The sequence below is a fragment of the Ruditapes philippinarum genome, unplaced genomic scaffold (genome assembly GCF_026571515.1).
Source record: "Ruditapes philippinarum isolate M1 unplaced genomic scaffold, ASM2657151v2 ctg6614_1_1_1_1, whole genome shotgun sequence".
Lineage (NCBI taxonomy): Eukaryota > Metazoa > Mollusca > Bivalvia > Venerida > Veneridae > Ruditapes > Ruditapes philippinarum.
In genome coordinates this window covers 21158-41259 of record NW_026854842.1, presented here as the reverse complement: position 1 = coordinate 41259, position 20102 = coordinate 21158, and the positions used below count along the sequence as shown (strand labels likewise).

The following is a 20102-nucleotide window of genomic DNA, read 5'->3' as shown; positions in this document are numbered from 1 at the left end:
AACCATTTTTGGTCAAGTTTGCATTTTTTCTTTCTGTGAAATATTTTTTTTCTTGTATTAAATTACACCTTTTAGCAGCATTAGTTATGATACTTGACAGTTTTTCAGTCAAGGAATTAATACATTCATCATTATAATTCTTATCATTTAATATTTTAATCATTTCTTCTGTAATATTATTTGTATCAATATTATCAAACTGATTTATATAATCATCCTTCAGATTTTTATCCCATGTTGATTTAATAATGGCCTCATTGTTATCGTTTTGCAAAACTACATTATCTACATTACAAGTAAGATCCTTTCCAATAATATTAAAACATAATTCTATACCACAACGAACACCAGAAAATAGTGGATTAATATCTGTCACATCAAAGTGGGTTACTTTAGGAAAGTTAATAGCAGACAATAAAACATAATCAATCAGACTAGTATTTGTAGTTGTGCATTTTCCTATATAGGCATCAGCACCACATCGACCATTAGCAATATGGACATCTGTAAATTTACAAACTTGAAGAAGTCTATTACCATAATTGTTACAGTTATGCATATCACGCGAGTAACGATCGACAGGAAATCCTAATTCAATAAGACGACTTTGTCCAATCAATTGTTTTGTACTGTTATCAAAAAACCTATCAGCAATGTACTTATTTAAGTCTGTAAAGTCAGCAAGTCTACCACTTTTTGCATTAAAATCTCCAAATATACAAAAATCACAGTCATCATAAACAGTGTTGAAAGCGGGATATTTTTGTGTCCGCCATATTGGAGGTATTCGCTATCAACATTATTGGTAAAATCTTTACAAGATGGTGAATTATTGTCGTGTTAACGGGTGTCATAACAGATCAAATAGAGAAAGTCAATTGTCATATTACAGGTTGTCTGAAGTTATTGTAAACCAGGGTGAAACGACGCAGAAATATGCAGAAGAAAGACGAATGGTTTTGTTAGCAAAATTAGACCAAGATTTCTCGGGGAAAAACCTGAAAAACATCCGAGTTTGCTCAGCTCATTTTCTGTCAGGTAAATAGATTTCATCATCAAACGCTTTGAAATAATTATCTTATTTTACATGAAATTATAATAATCGTGCATAGATCTTTGGGGCTTAATGTATTTATTTTTTCAAACTTTATGATTAAACTCCATGTATACCGAGGGCCACGAATCTCGCGGCAATAACGCTTTTACAACGAATAATTTATGTAAATAAACTTACCAAATCTAATAGTTTTCAGAAACTTTAAATTTCATCCAATTTCTTCAAAATGACACATTCGTACAACGAAGAAGTCACTCAGTAACAGTTTAATTAGGTCACCAAATGTCATATTGTGGCAGCCATTTGCAATCAGGGGAGGCTACTAAACTCGCGGTAGACTGGTATACAAGCACATTTGTCTATTGTAAGGTTAAAAACAACTATTTTTTTTAAGTCAGGAAGAACTTCAAATCATATCATTGTCACAACAAGTTAACTAGTAAATTCAACAACAATAACATAAAAACTTTTGCATTTTTAACAGACAGTCTTAATTTATTCACAGCATTTGCAGAAGAAACTGACACCTCTTCTGATACTTGATATTTCACAACAGTGTGTGAGATGTACCCAGTGACCACATGTGTCACATTGAGCCCACTTAAGGATTACCAGACCTGGATATCCTTTCAAATGTGGTGGAAAAGAATTTTTGCACTGGCAACAGGGCTCAGAATCATCTTCTAAAGAGGAGTCCTCACTTTCAGTGCTTTCATCAAGATTTATTGGTCCACCTTTGTTACTATTTAGTCCTGATGTTGATGGTTTAGGGTTAGTTTTTATTTGACTAACATTTGCATTTACTTTTGTCTTTTCAGATTTCAGACTATTTGCCTGATTGTTTTCTTTAATTCCTGATTTGTCATGATTTTCTTTAAGAATCTCCTGATTTTTTTCAGAATGAAGATTTCCAATAATTTTTTTTGGAGGAATAAATTTTTTCTTTGGTCTTGATTTTACAACTGTGGTTGTGATTTTTTTACTTTTGAGGAATTGATTTCCTTTTTCAAGAGTTGATATTTCAGGGGAAGCAGTTTCAACAGGACTATTAATAACCTGTGAACTTACATTTTCCACCTCTGTTGTGCAGGGAGCATGCTCTGATTGGTATATCTCTGCTGGAGCAGTTTGCTTATTGCATATCACATCTGGATTAAAGGGATATATCCCAGCTTTCTTAAAAGAATGTATAATATTGTCAGGGCAAAAAGCCTTAGCATATGGCCTGGCAGTCAGTTTTGCAACCTCATATCTGGAAATATACCGTCCTGGGTTGGCATGCATATATAATTTGCATTCACTGTAAAAGTGGCGCTTCATAGGGCCAAATATGCCAACATCAAGGGGTTGTGTAAGATGAGATGAGTGTGGCGGCAGTACAAAGAGAATAACATTATTTTCTTTTGCCCAGTCTGTTAAAGTCAAGGAGATATGTGCTTTGCATCCATCATATAAAACAATAATCTTAGTATCATTTCTAAGATTGACATGCTTTGAAAAGTGGTTAATCATGTATGACTCAAACAGCCCACGGTTTACAAACCCACTCTCAGACATGTCTCCATCAGATCCAGGGGCACAACCTTCAAGAAGTTCATCCATCCAGCGTTTTCCAGGGAAGACATAAAAAGGGGGTATATGATTTCCAATGGCATTAGCAGATCCAATTACTGTAACATTTTTTGATTTTTCTGATACCACACATTGGGGCTTAAACTGCTTTCCACAGACAATCTTTGGAGGTCTGTGCTCAGTTGAGAATCCACTCTCATCAACATTGTATATATTTTGAGGTTTGTCTAATAGGTCATTTTCTCTTAATACTGTGGACAGCTCATTGAAGTAGTTTTTGATAACTTCTGCTGAGGCATTCTTTGCTCGATTAAGGGATAACTTCTGTGGTTTCACAACTTTTAATTCATCCGAGTTCCTCTTTATGAACGCTTGCACCCATCCTTTACTTAGGGAGTTTTTAATGTTAAGTTTTCCAATTGACTTGGCATAATCTGCTGATATAACTCGGAGTTCACTGGAGCCATAACCATAACCTATAGACGACATATAAACAATATGTTGGACTAGCTGTCTCTCTTCAGCCTCACTGAAGAGACGTGGTGCCCCTAAACAGCAATCAATGTCAACATTATTTCTTGTTCTATCTCTAAGAGTGCTCTCTGGCACCCCAAACATCCTTGAGGCTTTATACACTGATGCTCCATTAAGGTAAGCCTGGTATGCCCTTTGCAAATTTTCCCTATCATAAGGCTTTTGTCTACCGGTGATAGTTTTCACTTTTAAGTCCTGAAAAAAAAAATAACTTATCCCAGAGGAAATAACTCAAATAAGTAAAGCTAATTTTTGTTGAAATATAAATTCATTAAAATATATTAATGATGGAAAATATTTAGTGGTTTCACACCAAATTTAGTGGCCTGGACACAGTCTACTTAATTTGCATAAAATTTAGCACTTTGAGCCTCAGTTGTTTGACAGACGATGGATGTCATTGTTGGATTTGGGTTATTTTCAGGAACATGTGAGTGAAATTATTGATAGTTTTGTTTGAAAACGTTAAAATATTATTAATTGTGTATATTTACTTACCCAAATTGGCGGCATGTTGATGAAAAATATTTCTTTTGTAAGCGTGAAGAAATCGGGTCACGATTGTTTATGTTTACAACGGCTAGGTGGCGCTTTTGTAAACACCGCGAGTTTAGTGATACCGCGAGATTAATGGCCCCGAGTATAAAAGGGTAAATGGTCAACTGCACCAGTCAGTTCGGCATTCATTTTTAAACCTATCAACAAAAATATATTGTGTCTTTTGTCATAATTGTCTGTAACGCTACACGGTGAATACAAATTAATTCCATTGAAAAATATTTATAAGGATATGAAACAAAAATAACTAAATAAGTTGAAGAAAAGTTATAAACACGTAGAGAAGACATTTACTTATGAACTGCGTCCTACACTGTAAGTGCAAATGCACAAATATCGTGGGGTTTTTTTTTGTACTTTTATTCCATTCAATATTTTTCAGGCAAAAGAGCTGATCTCTATGACAGAGACAATCGGGACTGGGCTCCAACAGTGAACATGGGTAGCAAACCAGCTGCAATGAAAGATCGTTACGAACGCAGGATTATGATAGAGAATTATTCTTTTACGAGCGATGCTGCATGTACACAGCTTTTAGTACAGTTGTTAAGGCAGTAGCGGATTTTAGGGTATAGCGGATAACATGGCAGTAACAATGCTCCTTTCCATCAAATATGCCTTTTTCAAAATATACAAATATACCATCAAAAAGAGAGATAAATTTGCCATCCTTGGCTTATTTTGTTTTATTTATTTCAAATTGCACAGCGAGTTTTTCTTACATAAATCAGAACGAGGTAACCAGATGTTGTCACCGTCAGACTGTTTATAAGCGCTTCCACAAGAAATAAACAGAACACTATTGATCAACACCTGAAGTAAAGTAATGAAATATTGACATGATTTGGTGTAAAAATCATTTGTTTATAATTTTGCAAAAGCTTTTACAGATATAACGCCTACTGACACTAAAAATTATTGAAAATGAATAGCAAGTGCTTCTGTCAGTAACGGATTTTACATTTAGGGGTGGTCTCAAAATTTATTTTATGTGTCAAAACGCCGTCAAAAGTGGATTAAAAATAGACTTTAACAAAAAAATATCCCAGTTTTAATGGTATAATATTATTAGTCCCCTACCGGTTTACCGGAGGGGACTTTAGGTTTACCCTCCGTCCGTCTGTCCGTCCGTCAGTCCGTCCGTCTGTCCGTCCGTCAGTCCGTCCGTCCACAAAACTGGATCCCGCAATAACGCAAAAAGTACTGAAAATATTTTAATGAAACTTGATATATGGATAGATGGCAGTATGGAGATTATGCACGTCTTTTTCTTTTCTTCCTATGTTGAAAATTCTGGTTGCTATGGCAACAAATAGACTGAAAATATGACAAATTTTACACATAAACTGGATCCCGCGATAACGCAAAAAGTACTGAAAATATTTTTATGAAACTTGATATATGGATAGATGGCAGTATGGAGATTATGCACGTCTTTTTCTTTTCTTCCTATGTTGAAAATTCTGCTTGCTATGGCAACAAATAGACTGAAAATATGGCAAATTTTACACATAACCTGGATCCAGTGATAACACAAAAAGTACTGAAAATATGTTTATGAAACTTGACATATGGGTAGATGGCAGTATGGAAATTATTCACATCCTTTTCTTATCTTCCTATGTTGAAAATTCTGGTTGCTATGGCAACAAATAGACTGAATTTCAAGATTTCTGATTCTAGTTTTTAAGTTTTTTCACTATAAGTTCTTTATTTCTTAAGGTATTTTCTTCAAACTTTAAATATAAGTTGCTTGTCATCAACCACATCATATGTGACAAGGTTTACAACTCTAGCACAAAATTTATCAGAATAACCTCCCTTGAACTTGAAATTTTCATGGAAAAAACATTGTTTTTTTTAATAACTTCTTTTTCTGAATGTATCTACTTCAAACTTCATATAAATGTTTCTTATTGTCACTCAACATTTGTGAGTGTTCAATACTCTAGCAAGACTATTTCCAGAATTATGCCCCTTTTGAACTTAGACTTTTTTTTGAGAAATTGGTAATTTTTACACCAACTTCTTCAATCATGATAGGATTTTAAAAATGTTATATTTTGATTAACAGGGATCTTTAAAAAATAACTTTAGAGTGTCTTTCAGTCTGTCTGTACATAAAAACTATTTCCTGTGATCACTTTTAAAGAACTTTTTCAACAAATTTACTTTAAATAGGAACCTAAGTGAATGGCCAATGGCCCATAGAATGTTGCTTGGGCTCTTACCGGTAGGGGACTTATGGATTGCATGCAATACTATGATAATTGCTTGTTTATTCTATCTTTTAATAATTTAAACTCAGTTGTATTGATACTTTGAATATACCATCATTATTACCACTTCTTTCAACTAGGTTATAAGATTAATAATGGCTTTAATGTAAAACAGACCTCTTTTTCATTGAACTTTGTTGTTTCATTTACTTAATACACATGCTCAGCTCAAGTTTATTGCAAAATGTTTGTAATTTATGTAATCAGAACATATAGTTTACTTTTTAATTCATCAGATATTGTTTTAATTTGTTTAATTGCAACATATTATACAGTTATCATTGCTTGTATACTGTGATGTTACAAAATAAATAAATCATTTTTAAATAAATAAAGCTATTTACTATGGTTGATATAATTATAGATTTTTTAAAGAAATAACTATGGTAAACTATAGCTATGTTCAAACTATTACATGTCACAGTTGCATCATAAGTTGTTGACCAGATATTTATTTATATATTTATTTACTTGTAGAAAAATTTGAAAGATTACTATCAAATGTAACATTTTTCATTCCAGTAACCCCAAAACATGTTTCTGTGACATGTACTTTGTAAATACTAAATTTAGAACGTTTTGAGACTCGCCCTCATTGACCTTCACCTACCTATCCCATACTCCCCAAAGCTATCCGCTACTACCTGAACTATATGCCGAACATAAACAAAGAGTACTACATGTAATGTCAAAGATACTGCTAAAAATATTTTATTTTAAAAAGGGAAGTAGTTTGACTACTGAATGGCATCAATTTGATTTTCTGAATATTATTATTAAAGACATAAGCAGCGTCGATCTCCTTAGCTATCCGCTACTGCCTAAACAACTGTATATATTTCTTAATTTTCTTGCATAATTATCAGACAGGAATTTATCTGCCGTTTACACCGGTGCTAGAAAACCCTGTCTTACATCGCCCATGTAAGACAAGTCACATGCTTAAAATGACGTCATTGCCGCGCACCTTTTATGAATTAATTGCGTTCTTAGGATGACGTCACTTAACTGTAATGAATGAAGTTGTAAGTTCATCCAGAAAAAAAGTGTGTAATGAGAATATCAATTTTCATAATTTTCTGTTCTTAAAATAATTAATATGTAATATGCAAGAAGGAGAATCAAACACCGTCTGTCGGTGCAGACGGGAATATCTACATATCTACCTCTCGGGGTAACTGTTTAGCGGAAACTCGGGAGAGCCTCGTTACCTCCGTAAACAGTTGCCCTCAAGCTAGATATTCTGGTCTGTACTGGCAGCCGGTGTAAGATACATATAATATTTTTCATGTCTTCCTGTTTTTAGTGCCTTAGTGGGTCGATCTCTGCAAGAAATTAAAATTTAATCTCTTTAGGCTTTTGAACCTTAATTTTATGGAGTTTCTTTAAATTTAAAACGAAGTCCTTTTTAAGCTTCATCTTCTCTGTTTCTCTAGATACAAGGAAATTTTGCAGGAAAATGTTAATTGCTTGTTAATGCTTCTGAAACCTGTATGTTTTGTTTTGTATGCACAAAATATTTTCAGATCATTCAGATTTTTACTGAACAGTTCAAAAAAACACAAATCTTATTTGCTGATTTATGTGATTAAGGCAATCAACAGATGACAGCCCAGATTCCAGCCATGATCCCTCAATTTCTACCGTTAACTCAAGCTGCAGGTCAACAAGTGGTTTTAGACATGTCTGGAACAAATCCACATGAAAGTATTTTATTGACAATGGCTCAACTTCTGGTGCAGGGAACCAAATTGCCACAGTCTGCCACCATGCCAGGAACCAGTCTAAAATCTGATTTTAGGGGAGGTAATCAGCTGGACAAAATCAATTCCACTGATGGTATAAAATCAGAAAATGTGTCTAAAGAAGAAAAGAAAGCAGATATAGTGTTTACTCTTGGGTCAAGCACACTTAGTGCAGAAGAACAACTGAAGAAATTTGTTAGTTCAAGTCAAGCCTCACGAAATCAGGCCTACTATGTTGTTGTAAATAAAGGGGAGAAAAATGAGAGGGCATTCTTGATTGAACCAAACAAAAAAGGAAAATCTAAACCTAACACGAAAAGGAAAATTAAAACAGGTATTTCATTTATTTCTTTTTATATTTTTGAACGCTCAAACGTCTACATTATGTTAGAGTGAATGCTTTTTCTCTGTCATAGTGATTTTAGACATATCATTCCTGTTCATTAACTTTTTAGATACTCCATCAATTAGATTTATATTTGGTTAGAAACAAAACCCATGATTAGTTTAGGTAACATTATCCACTGATTTGTGTTAAGAGGTTGTGTACAAGTTACAGGCAAATTTGCATTTGGATATGTATTCAGCAGCCTCCATTGAAAATTTGTTTTTAACATTTTTCTGGAAAGATGATTGTAGCAAATGAATTTTACTCCTTTACAGAGGTTCTAATATTAAATAATAAAAATGAATGTGGTGTTGCAATAAGAATATACATGTATTTGATTCTAAACTAGACTTTAATTTTGTGGTTGTGTGCACATTATGTTTTTTTCATGTAAGGTAATTAAAAGTCTTCGTTATGTTATTTAAGGGCGTATGTGAGCTAATTTTCAAATCTATAACAAGTGCCAAAAAAGTGTAAATTCAAGCACTGATTATAAAATACCTTATACTTAAGAGTAATAAGAAATGATGATATCTTCAATATATTATTTAATTGGACTGAAATTAGACATAAATTGATGTACTGATGTCATTTCCAGAGAAAAATGATGACAGTCTAGTTAAAACACTAGATACAGTCAAAACAGAGCCGGACAAAAAACCAGTCAAGGTAGAACAGGAAGTGGTGGTACCTGATTCCTCTACAGGAGATCCAGAACCTCAGAACAAGTTCCTAAAATTTTGCCAGCTTCCAAAAACCCCAGCTAAAGTTCCAGTTGCAGCTGTTACACCTCAGAGACAATCTGAACAGGTTTTTAATTAATCACATAAATGAATTGAAGAAATATTAAGATCAACTATTTAGATGAACTTTAAATGTTTCAGAGGTTTTTTTTGCTGAAAAAAATATAAACTCCAGATCAAATATCACATTATCATATTATGTTAAGATTTGTTGCAATAATTTACTTTCACTTATAAATTTCCTTGAAGTATGATTGATTTATTATGAGAAATACTTTGGATGTTGTTAACTGTCTTCTTCTAGCTTCTTCATGTTAACTAATCATGACGCTGTGATCAAGGCAATATTAATGGTTCTTCTCGGGTGACTTCTCTTGACTGAAATTGCTCCTGTTTATATATCACCAATTCCAATTTGTCATTTAATATTTATGCTTGCATCAAATATAAAACAAACAGGTGTACATATTGCCCCACTTTTGTGGTGCTCTTGTCAAAAAATATTGTTAAAAGCAGAATAATATCTTTATAGATTGTTATAGTATTTGTGTGAGAGTGGGTGCATGTGTGTGTGCGTGTGTGATAGGATTTATACAAGAAAACATGTTAGATTTTATAATAGTAATGTTACTTTTTCAGGAAATCAAAACAGAAACTGCTGACTCTGTGAAAGAAGAACCATCATGTAGTTTTACACAAACTATGTCAAACACTTCACAAAATCCTCTAACTACATCAACCATAAGACAGTTACAGCCAACATGTACATCCCCTGTACTCTTTGAAGATGGCCAGACAGATGTACCAGCTCCTGATTGTGTAAATAAAACAAATAACCTTGCTGATTTAGATAAAGAACATAGCACGAAGAAGAAACCAATTTTCAAGAAAAGGAATTCACTTTCTACAAAAACGCTTAAATCTGAGATTGAGTACTGTAAGGGAACTTCAAAAGATGGAGATAGTAATATTGATGGAGAAATTAATATTAATGAAGTAAATGATGATAAAGATAATGCTGATGATTTTAAAGAAGAGAGTAAAGGTGGAGGAAGGATTAAGTCTACAACAAGAGGGAAGGTAGATATGTCAGTGGTAGATAAAGTTAAACAGGGTAGAAAGAAGTCAGGTGATGTTCTACAAGAAACAAAAGATAAAAAGAATGTTGTTGAGGAATTATTAGATGGAGAATCGGCTTCAGGTGATTATTTTATTCATGTTTTTATTTTACATGTATATAAATCTTAAATCACTAAATTTCATACAAAATGTTTGAAATATTGAAATAATCTTTTAGGAAAGCAATCTAGAATCAACATTATTGTACATATACATTGCCCTTAAAATAAAAAGGCAAAAGTACCAATGTTCTTTGTTCTTAAAGGAACTCCACTGAGTTTCAAATGCCTAAAAACATTAAATTTTTAATATGTTTTTCAGTTTGAACAGTTGTAGACAATAATGTTGTGTAAAGTCATGTTACAGGGCAGTGATTTTTCAACTTTATAACAGAAGCTTATACAAGGCCTTTTTCCAAAGGAAGTTTTCTTTGATCCAAAATCTCTACTTAAACCAACCTCTTTACTTCCCAAATTAGCAATTTTAGTGATAATTTTCCCCAAAATCAAGATACGGATGCCTCTTCCCAATTATATGAGAAAAAACCATTGCATGGTCAGAAAAAATGTGCAGCTAGAAAGGGACCTTCAGAATACCACTCTGCTGCTTTACCAACTGAGCTATCCGGCTGCTTACACATCTTCTCCCATAGATAGTGAACTGTTTTGAGCTGCGAAGGTCGGTTAGAACAATGTCCTGGTACAAAGTAGCATAATTGATGTAAATTTTTTAATTTTCAAAAAGAAATTAACTTTGCTTATGATCGTCATTAACATTGTTCTTCTCTTATTGTTACATATATTTTGCAATTGTTTGTCTTTATAAAGGTAATAATGTGAATTCGGATGAGGAGTTTCTCAATACCAGAAGACGTGGTGGAAGGAAACGTAAATCAACAAGTAAATTTCAAGAGTGGTCAAAGCGGTCCAGAAAAGGTGTCACATACGATGATAATGAAAACACTGATGAAAAAGAAAATAAGGTAAAATTCTTAATGCATGAAGATATAATAGTAAATTCTTTACTTTCACTTAATGAATAACTTTATAAAGTAGATATTTCTGTGTGTCAAAAAGCTAGCGAATTAAAAATTCAAGAATTTTCGCGTGTGGAAATATTAGCGAATCGTGCAAGTGTAGCATTTTATGACAGGTTGGTTGATATTTATGCTAGAGTAAATTTGAGCGATTTTCGTCAATTCGCAAAATTCGCCAATATTTCCATCTTGCTAACTTTACCACTTATACAGTACATGTCAAGTAGTGTGTAGAAGAGGGGAGGATTCATTAAGATTGTCACTTGCAGTGGTTGATTTGTTGCTTAGAATCTTGCCAGGTGAAGTTTTTCGTGTGAAAAAGAAGTCTCTTTTCATCTAGCATGCTGAAGGTCTTCTTTCTCTACTATTACTGACTGGTGCCCTAATAAACAATAAAGCACATAGGTGTGTCTAGGGGCTTCTGCAATTAAAAATGGTAAAAAGAGCCCAAGGAAGTGAATAGTGCATAACGAGATATTTTCCTTTTCCTACCTCTACCTGCAGAAGAAGAAGAATACATTTGTATTTTAAAAAAAAGCCAAACAAACTTATATATGTTAAATTAATGTTTTATAACAGTTTTTCTATTGCTATAAATTTTGTGCTTCATTTCCTATCTTTCAGGCCAGAAACCAGTGTTTATCATGCATAAAATGTGGTAAACAGTTGTTACCACTAGGTCAATATGAGAAGCAGAAAAAACATCCAGAATTTTTGTCTTGTGTTTTCAAGAAGAACACAGAGTTGATATATTTTCCCAACATGAAGACCAAGGATTGCCAATTACAAACAGTTGAATCTGAAACAAATAACAAAGGTAATTAACGTGTATTTGCTTGTCTAATTAATTATAAAAAAGTAACTTTGCATTTGAATTTAAAACTGTTCTTTGAATGAAAAGGATTTTTCCAATACCTTTATTGTTGAAGATTGAACACAGAGAAGATTGAACACAACTGAAGGGGCATTCGTTGCCAAGTGGTTAAGGTCATTGACATCAAAGCGCTTACCACTTAAGGCATAGGGTTTCAATACCGTTGCAGACTTTAGATTATTTGTGAGGAAGCTACCCAGCTAGCTTACAATACTTAAGTTTTTAATTTTATTTACAAAACAAACCATTTTGATGATCACAAGTTCTGCTGAAACAGAAAACATCATTAAAAATTCTTATTTCCCAATGCTAGTCTTTACTAACATATTGATTGTATACATATTATAATTTGCAGGATTATTGTTGAACAGTGTATATGACGAGACATTAGGATGTTGTATACAGTATTTACAATGTAGACAATGTAAGAATGATACAGTGATTGGAGCTAGAGTTCTGCTGGCAGATTCTACCTCGCAATATACAACTGGACAGGTACTTGTCTTATTTTATACCAAAATAATCAGAATATTTATTAGACAAAATCTTGTTTTTTGACAAGATTCTTTATAATTTTATACCTTTTAAGTTTAAGTGTGATAAAAATTGACCTTTCATGTTTGGAAGTTATTCAGATGAAATGTTGATGGTGGTTCTATTTATGTGCCTGCTAATATCTGAAATGATGCAAGGAGGGATGCCCTGAGGAGTTCCTGCACCAATATAGCTGAAAAGTCACCATAACCCAAGTGTTGGTGCAACTTAAAACAAAACAAAACAACAAAACATTTATAAATACTTATGTTAAAGGGCTTTTTTTAGAGTCAGAGTACTACTGATATGTACACACAAAGTCCCTGTCTTACAGAATGTCAAAAGTTCGACTTGTGCCTGAACTACAGAGGGGCAACTGAGGTCTTTCTCCACCAGTACAACTGGACTGGAAAATCGCCATTTGACCTTTACCGTGTCGGTGTGTTGTAAAAACCCTACCACACAGTCCATTTCTATTCCATAAACAAATAATGAATGAAAATAATTATTTCTAATTATTACTTATCTTATTTCAGACATGGATTCTTTCATCAGCTGCTAAGTTATGATGTGGATATTTCACATTCAAGTTAATCTTGTCATTCTGACAGACTGGTGCTACTATTTTCAGACTTAAAAGGACTGTGATAAAAGAGAAGTCTGACAATTGATCTGCCTTCAATCTTTTAACTTGCCCAAATGAAGTTGTAGTCAACCTAAATGATTTGTTGTGAAAGAAATATTTTAGACCTTTAACCAGCTGGAAGTGAAAGTGATTAGCTTATCACACAAGTAAAAAGCCAGGCTATGTAGTCTTGACCAGGCTCTACGCTGTTGGTAGTTTAAATTTTTTGTATCTTGATATTGAAATCCCTTAAACTTTGAATACTAGTAGACTGTTTCAAACTCACAGCAGGGCAAATCCATTACAAAAATTCAGGAGGTTAAGTGTTATTATAGAACTAAGTCTTGAAAGAATTACTGGAGGAAGTCAATATCTTCTATAACAGAATCTCAGTATGAAAAAACCCAGCAAAGTTTGATATAAATTTTATCACATAGGGAGAATGTCATTAAGAAAATATATAATTATTATTCATTGCATGTTATTACTATTATGATATTATGAAACTTGAAGTTATCCCCCTTTGGTTGTAAGATGTATGTTTGGTCTGACACTGTCAATGCACACACTTGCAAAGTTTGGAATTTTTCAAAAAGTTCTTTGTAAATAAATGAATTTACTATTATATTTAATTACAGCATGTGCATTATTGTCGTTTTTATGAAGTATTTTAGGAGTTATTGGTCCTGAATTGATTGAAAATAAAGAGAGAAAAAAATCAGGACAATTACAAATATATATAAAAGTTAAGAAAATCACATAAGTCTCTTTGGTGTAAGTTATACATAGCAATATTTAAGATCAATACTTTTTAAAAAAAACACTTTAATTGGCGATAACAGTATATTGACTTGCATGTTTTGTTTTATTATAAATCATAAAATATTTTTTTATTAGAGTTGAAAACCTGTTTTGTATAATAATATAATTTACATGTTCATGAGTATATAGAGGATATTAAAGTTGTTTTTTTTCTATCAGTACAGGATTTATTTTCATGTATGTGTTGTTGAAAAAGGAAAAAATAGTTTGTTTAAAGGTTGTGAATGCTAAAATATATTTTGCTAATATTCACATGTGTAAAGTTGTTATAATGAGCATTTACACAAATTTACCTCCTGGAATTTGGTTTTATATATTTCTATGTTATTATTACCCAGTGTCTTAATCACATGCTGATTTCTTAATATATTTTTATCAAAACATCATTTATACTTATGTATCTTAATGTTATAACACATTTTAAAGAACAATTACCTCAAATGAAGTTTACATTTAGTAAGAGTTGTGGCCCTTAATTGTAAGGCTCTAATATACGTTTGCAGGTGCATACATGATCTGAATATTTGTGTCATTTTCAGTGTAACTGTTTTATCTTTTAAGAATAGCAAATTGGTCAGTGGCCAGAACTATACTTTTCTTGTTGTGATGCATATTTCTTTTTTTGAAAGAGGAAATTAAAGGGATGGCTTCAAATAAGAGTGTTTGTTCTTTTTATACGCTTGTTTTAAAAACTTTAATTTTTAAATGTGCTGTACGGCTTGACAATACAGTGTGTCCTGGAGTACGTGACTCGCGCACGGCTTAAACTTTTGGCTAGCCGTACGGGCCTGTACGGCTAGCCACTTCCCTTTTCTAAACAGTTTAAAAAAATATTTCAAAAGGAAATTAAATTTCTTTTTGTGTTACCTCTACAACATTGTGGCGACATATGCTATAGGGATAACTTCTCCGTCGTTCGTCCGTCTGTCCGTTACATAGATACAGATATGCGCCGATAAATCTATCACCCTACCTTCATTTTCGAAATAAGTGGCCTATCACCTTAGACCTATCTATTTTTAGCCTACGCTTGTATAATTAGCTTTCATAATATCACTAACCTTTTATGTCAATCCACATTAAATGTGTGAATAATACTTATTGTTTAAGATAGTTACATTTATTGTCATTAAAGTCCGCCATTTTGTATGCTTCTTTGAGACTACGTCATACATGTGATAAAATAGAGAAAAACAGAATCCCTTAAGACAGTCCAACACGACAAAATTGAAAATGTTGCAGGCTCGGTTTGATTGAGCCTGTTCATGGACGGTACTGGAAAGTGCAAGTTACCGTCCACGCCTCCTAGCATCGGCTTAAGCAGAAATCAACATTTTTTAACACGAAAATGGTGAAATTCTGAATTTAAAAACATCTGCAGATCTGTTCATACGGCGGTTATCATGGAACCGTCAATGTGACACAGTAGTGCCATTCCATGAAAAGCGGCGTATGGTCCTTAGGGTGATTATACAGTATTCAAGTAGGAATACTGGAACTACCCAAGTTGAAAATGGCCAAATAGAAGAAACTAAAAGAACCACTTAACATGTATACACAACAATAATGTCGTGCTGAACGATCTTCAAGTGACGTCATAGTGAATTTTTATTTCAAAGAAAGTTCCATATGGCGTCTTGTGTTTCCTGCCGTCATACAGAGCATTGGAGAAATATATAGAAAGGTTTGAGGTAAAGAGTTTCATTAATTACTTTTTAGTTTTAATTTTCATACTTAACACATGTGTGTAAATATTTGTTGGATATTTGTTGTTTTTTTATGAAATTTATGAACTGTGAAAATTGATTCTATGATTCCATAAGTTTTGTATTTTGTGAAATTACTAAATTTTTTTAAAGATACTTATTGTCGATTGAAATGTTGTGTGAACTGTGAAATTAATGATTGTGCAAACATTTGTTTTAGGTGTAAAATTATTTATTCTCGAAATTGTAAAACTTGCTCCTTAAAATATATTTGATACTTTTTATATTTTAGCGTCTAAAACTAAATCAGTATACACGATGTAGATGTGTCGTTGGTGTTTTTGTCAATCAATAATTAATACAAATTTGGAAAAATGGATTTTTCTAATTAAATGTCTAGAAATAATTAAATTTCACCAAAACATACACAGAAGCAGGTGTCCATGTGTTGTTATGTAATGGACATATTTCAAAGCAATGATGTCATATAAAAATGTTTGGTGGGATTTTGGGGCTTTTCCAAACAAGAAACACCATAATTGTATGAACAGAACATGTATTTTATTGAAATCATTTAAACAGGTATCAAAGTGAATCCTAGACAACTTATTATAAGTAATTATTGATACATCTGTGTATTATCGATTATTGTCATCCGATACGAAATATTGTTGTAACGCTTTGCACTGAATCAATGACAGCTTAAGTAGAATCATTTTAAAAGATGTGATGTAACTGATCATACAAGAGAAGGGGGAGTGATGGCCTAGTGGTTAAGATGTCTACCTCTTAACCCAAGGATCATTGGTTTGAGCCCTACTCAGGTCACAACCTTGATTCTTATTATGACACCAGTACTGGATAGATACAGGAAGCGGACTAAAATTAATATGTTGACTAAAAAGAGAATGTGTACATGTACAACTTACAGGATTATGGAATACGTTTTTTACTCGTAAACTTGTAATGGTAGAACCTAAAGCCACTGTTATTGAAGATTTTGATGGTATGATGAAAGCATTCTATGAGGTTATCAAGGGAGAAATATATAATCCTATCTGGATGAGGGTAATTCGACCCTCAATCGCTATATTTGTTATTTATTTGTGTATTGTTCATTTGTGTATCTTTGTCTAATTTGGCAGTGACTTTGCCCAAGGCCAGTAAATGACCCCTTTTGATTTTAGGTCATAAGGTCAAGGTCATCAAGACATTATAAATCCATTTCCAATCAATAACTTGAGAGGTTATAAGTCAATGTTTTTGAAAATAAGTAACGACACTGCCAGTAGGTGACCTCTATATATTTTAAGGTTTTTTGGTCAAGGTCACAGTGAAATCATTGTTTATTGACATGGCAAATTTATCATACTTGGTTAACCTTTCGGGTTATTTTTTATGGTCATTAACTTTAAGAATGTAAAAGCTAATACATTAGTCCTACCTGCCGATCATTTTCAGGTCTAAATGTTACTGGCCATTAAAACCAGAGTATATTGAGCTAAGACTGCCAAATTTTGTATGTATATGTACCTTGATAAGCTCTACCTACCACACTAATTGTCAAGTAAAAATGTCAAAGATTTATGTCACTGGAACCAATTCTCTATAGTACCGGTACTGGGTTTGATATTTTTGTAATTTTTAACCCTTCAACTGATATAACTTGTTTTTGACGGATTTTTGACCCCTTCCTTTTTTGAGGCCACAGACAATGAAAAAATACCCTATTTAGGCCCCAAATACTGTTTTTTGTTTGAAAATTGTTGATAAAAAAGTGAGCACTTTTTTTGGCACCGGCCCTATCAAAAAGGTACATCAGGGGGTTTACAGAAGGGGGATGTGCCCCCTTCTGTTTCGGGGGTTTGAAGGGTGCAGCCCCTCCATCGTCAAATCAAATTTTGGACATTTGACGGGCTAAAAGTGGCCTAAGGTCGTTCGTAAGGTAACGTGTAACCAACTCTGAAAAGCCTTTTACTCCATCTCAATCCATCGAGAAGTTGCAGCACTTTGAAATCAGTTTTAATTGAAAAAAACACTACAAAAAAGTAATTTTTGGCAATTTTGAGACTTCCCCCGTTGCCATGACAACATGAAATTTAAGATTGAGCATACTGTTACAGAGGCAATGGTCCAGTCACCAATTGTGCCAAGTTATAGCAGTATTGAAGCATTTTACATAGTTTCATAGCAGTTTGAACTTGTAACAATATGCTCATGAGGTGAAGAGTTAAAAATAAAACGTCTTTATGTCGGAAAAATGAGAAGATTTTTAAATGAAACAGCCTTCTTACACATAAAACAAAGTATGAACTACTATTATCAGGGGGCGAGTACGGCTTTCGCGGCAAAGTTGAACTTTACGGAGGCGATAATATTATCAATGTATTTTGCTGCTAATATTCAATATAATAATATTTTTGTACTCACTTGAAAAATATATATTTAAACTGTTTTTTTCTAAAGTTTTAAAGCTTTAAATGTAAAAGAAACAACAAGTAAACAAATCAAATACTTGAGGTATCAACGGCACATCGCGCACAGTCCTGGTAAACGCATCGCACAAGGCTTTGCGGTGATGAGAGCAAATCCAGCATAAGATAATTGTTAATCCAAAAAAAAACAGTAATTTAATTCTTTTTTAGCTCACCGGAACCGAAGGTTCAGGGTGAGCTATTAATATCAAAGGGGGATGCTCCTGCGTTCGTCGTCCGTCGTCATGCGTCCACAATCATCTTCTTATCTGAAACTGATGGGCAGATTTACCTCAAATGGTCTGTAGCAACTTGTGACAATCACACTTTAATTTGCTCATTCCATTTTAATTGGCCCCTTTTAGGAGTCAACAGAGCTTAAATTAGAAAAACCTTTAAGCATCTTATTATACTTAATTAAATGATGGATGATCACCACAATTTGTCTGCAGCATTCTTAGGAAGTCTTGTATCAAATTTGCTCATTTTAATTTGAATGGCCCCTTTTTGGGGTATCTAGTGCTTAAAATAGAAAAACCATCAAACATCTTCTTCTACAGAACTAATTGAAGGATGATCACCAAGCTTTGTCTGTAGCATTCTTAGGTAGTCTTATATCAAGTTTATTTTTATTTATTAGATTGGTCCCTTTTAGGGGCCGCTAAAGCTAAAAATAGAAATACCTTTTAACGTCTATTTCTACAGAACTAATTGATGGATGATCACCAAACTTTGTTTGTAGCATTATTGATTAGTCTTTTATCAAGTTTGCTCGTATTAATTTGATTGACCCCTAAACTAAAAATAGAAAAATCTTTAAACATCTACTACAGAACTAATTGATGTCTGATCAACAAACTTTGTCTGTAGCATTCTTAGGTACTCTTTCATCAAGTTTGCTCCTATTTATGTAATTGGCCCCTTTTAGGGGTCACTAAAGCTAAAAAAAAATAGAAAAAAAACCTTTGAACATCATTTCCCACTAAAATAATGGATAGATGATCACCAAACTTTGTATCAGTCTTAGGTAGTGTTTTTATTAAGTTTGCTCATATTTATTTGATTGGCCCGTTTAAGCTAAAGCTTAAATGCCCTAGGTCATGGCATTTCTTATTGTTAAAACATATTCTATGCTCAAATTTAATATTAAAAAAATATTGACAATGGATAAGTTCCAACACTGAAAGCAGTTGTTTCTGGTGAGCGACTCAGGGCCATCATGGCCCTCTTGTATCAAGTTTGCTCATATTATTTGATTGGCCCCTTTTAGGGGCCGTTAAAGCTAAAAATAAAAAAAATTTGAACATCATTTCCTTCTGAAATAATTGATGGATGATCACCAAACTTTGTCTGTAGCATTGTTAGGTAGTGTTTTTATCATTTGTGTTTGCTCATATTAATTCGATTGGCCCCTTATACGGTCCGCTAAAGCTAAAAATAAAATTACTTTTAAACGTCTGCTTCTACAGCACTTATTGGTGGATGATCAACAACAGCAGTTGTTTCTGGTGAGAGATTCAGGGCCATCATGGCCCTCTTGTTTCATTTTTAGTCTCAAAACACTCATTATCAATACATATGTTTCCAGGTTCTTTTCTTTCATTATCACATGTACAAATCCACCTAGCTGTGAATTATAATCTGTACATAAATGAGTGTGAATTATAATTTGTACACAAATGAGATAAAATAATTATTCCATCAAAATATGTTTCCTTTTGTTTTTTGGTGTACCACCAGACTATTATTAAACATGTACACTTTTTTCAAAATGATGATGACAGAACTTCAGTCAAATATTGTGAATGTTGTTGAAAAATATCTTATGAAATTTTTTACATGTAATGCCAAATTGCAAAGTAAGCCAATCAATTCAGTGATTTCAATTTATAATAGTATACAATGATATTATTTTAAAAAAATATCAGCACCATAAGAAATTTTTTGGCTGTAAAAAAATTATTTATTAAGAACTGTCTTTAAATTCTTTCAGGACAGGTGTAGCGCCGATTTATGTCCAAACGTCGAAAAATGTC

At 33.0% G+C, this 20102-nt stretch overlaps 1 protein-coding gene across 1 annotated transcript; it reads left to right on the top strand.

Annotated features, from left to right (window-relative positions):
• Positions 1-821: 821 nt before the first annotated feature.
• On the top strand, positions 822-13008 carry LOC132741255 (uncharacterized). The gene is made up of 9 exons (XM_060729385.1): positions 822-1038; positions 4104-4244; positions 7594-8079; positions 8732-8943; positions 9516-10077; positions 10823-10977; positions 11656-11848; positions 12261-12400; positions 12976-13008. The coding sequence occupies exons 1-9, from the start codon at positions 822-824 to the stop codon at positions 13006-13008; spliced, it is 2139 nt and encodes a 712-aa protein (XP_060585368.1).
• Positions 13009-20102: the final 7094 nt, after the last annotated feature.

What these genes read in the sequence shown, in the direction of transcription:
- LOC132741255 (XM_060729385.1), top strand. Translation starts at nt 822, where the DNA reads ATGGTGAATTATTGTCGTGTTAACGGGTGTCATAACAGATCAAATAGA. An exon ending in CTCAGAGACAATCTGAACAG is followed by an intron (nt 8,944 to 9,515) that starts GTTTTTAATTAA and finishes TTACTTTTTCAG; the next exon opens with GAAATCAAAACAGAAACTGC. An exon ending in CGCAATATACAACTGGACAG is followed by an intron (nt 12,401 to 12,975) that starts GTACTTGTCTTA and finishes ATCTTATTTCAG; the next exon opens with ACATGGATTCTTTCATCAGC.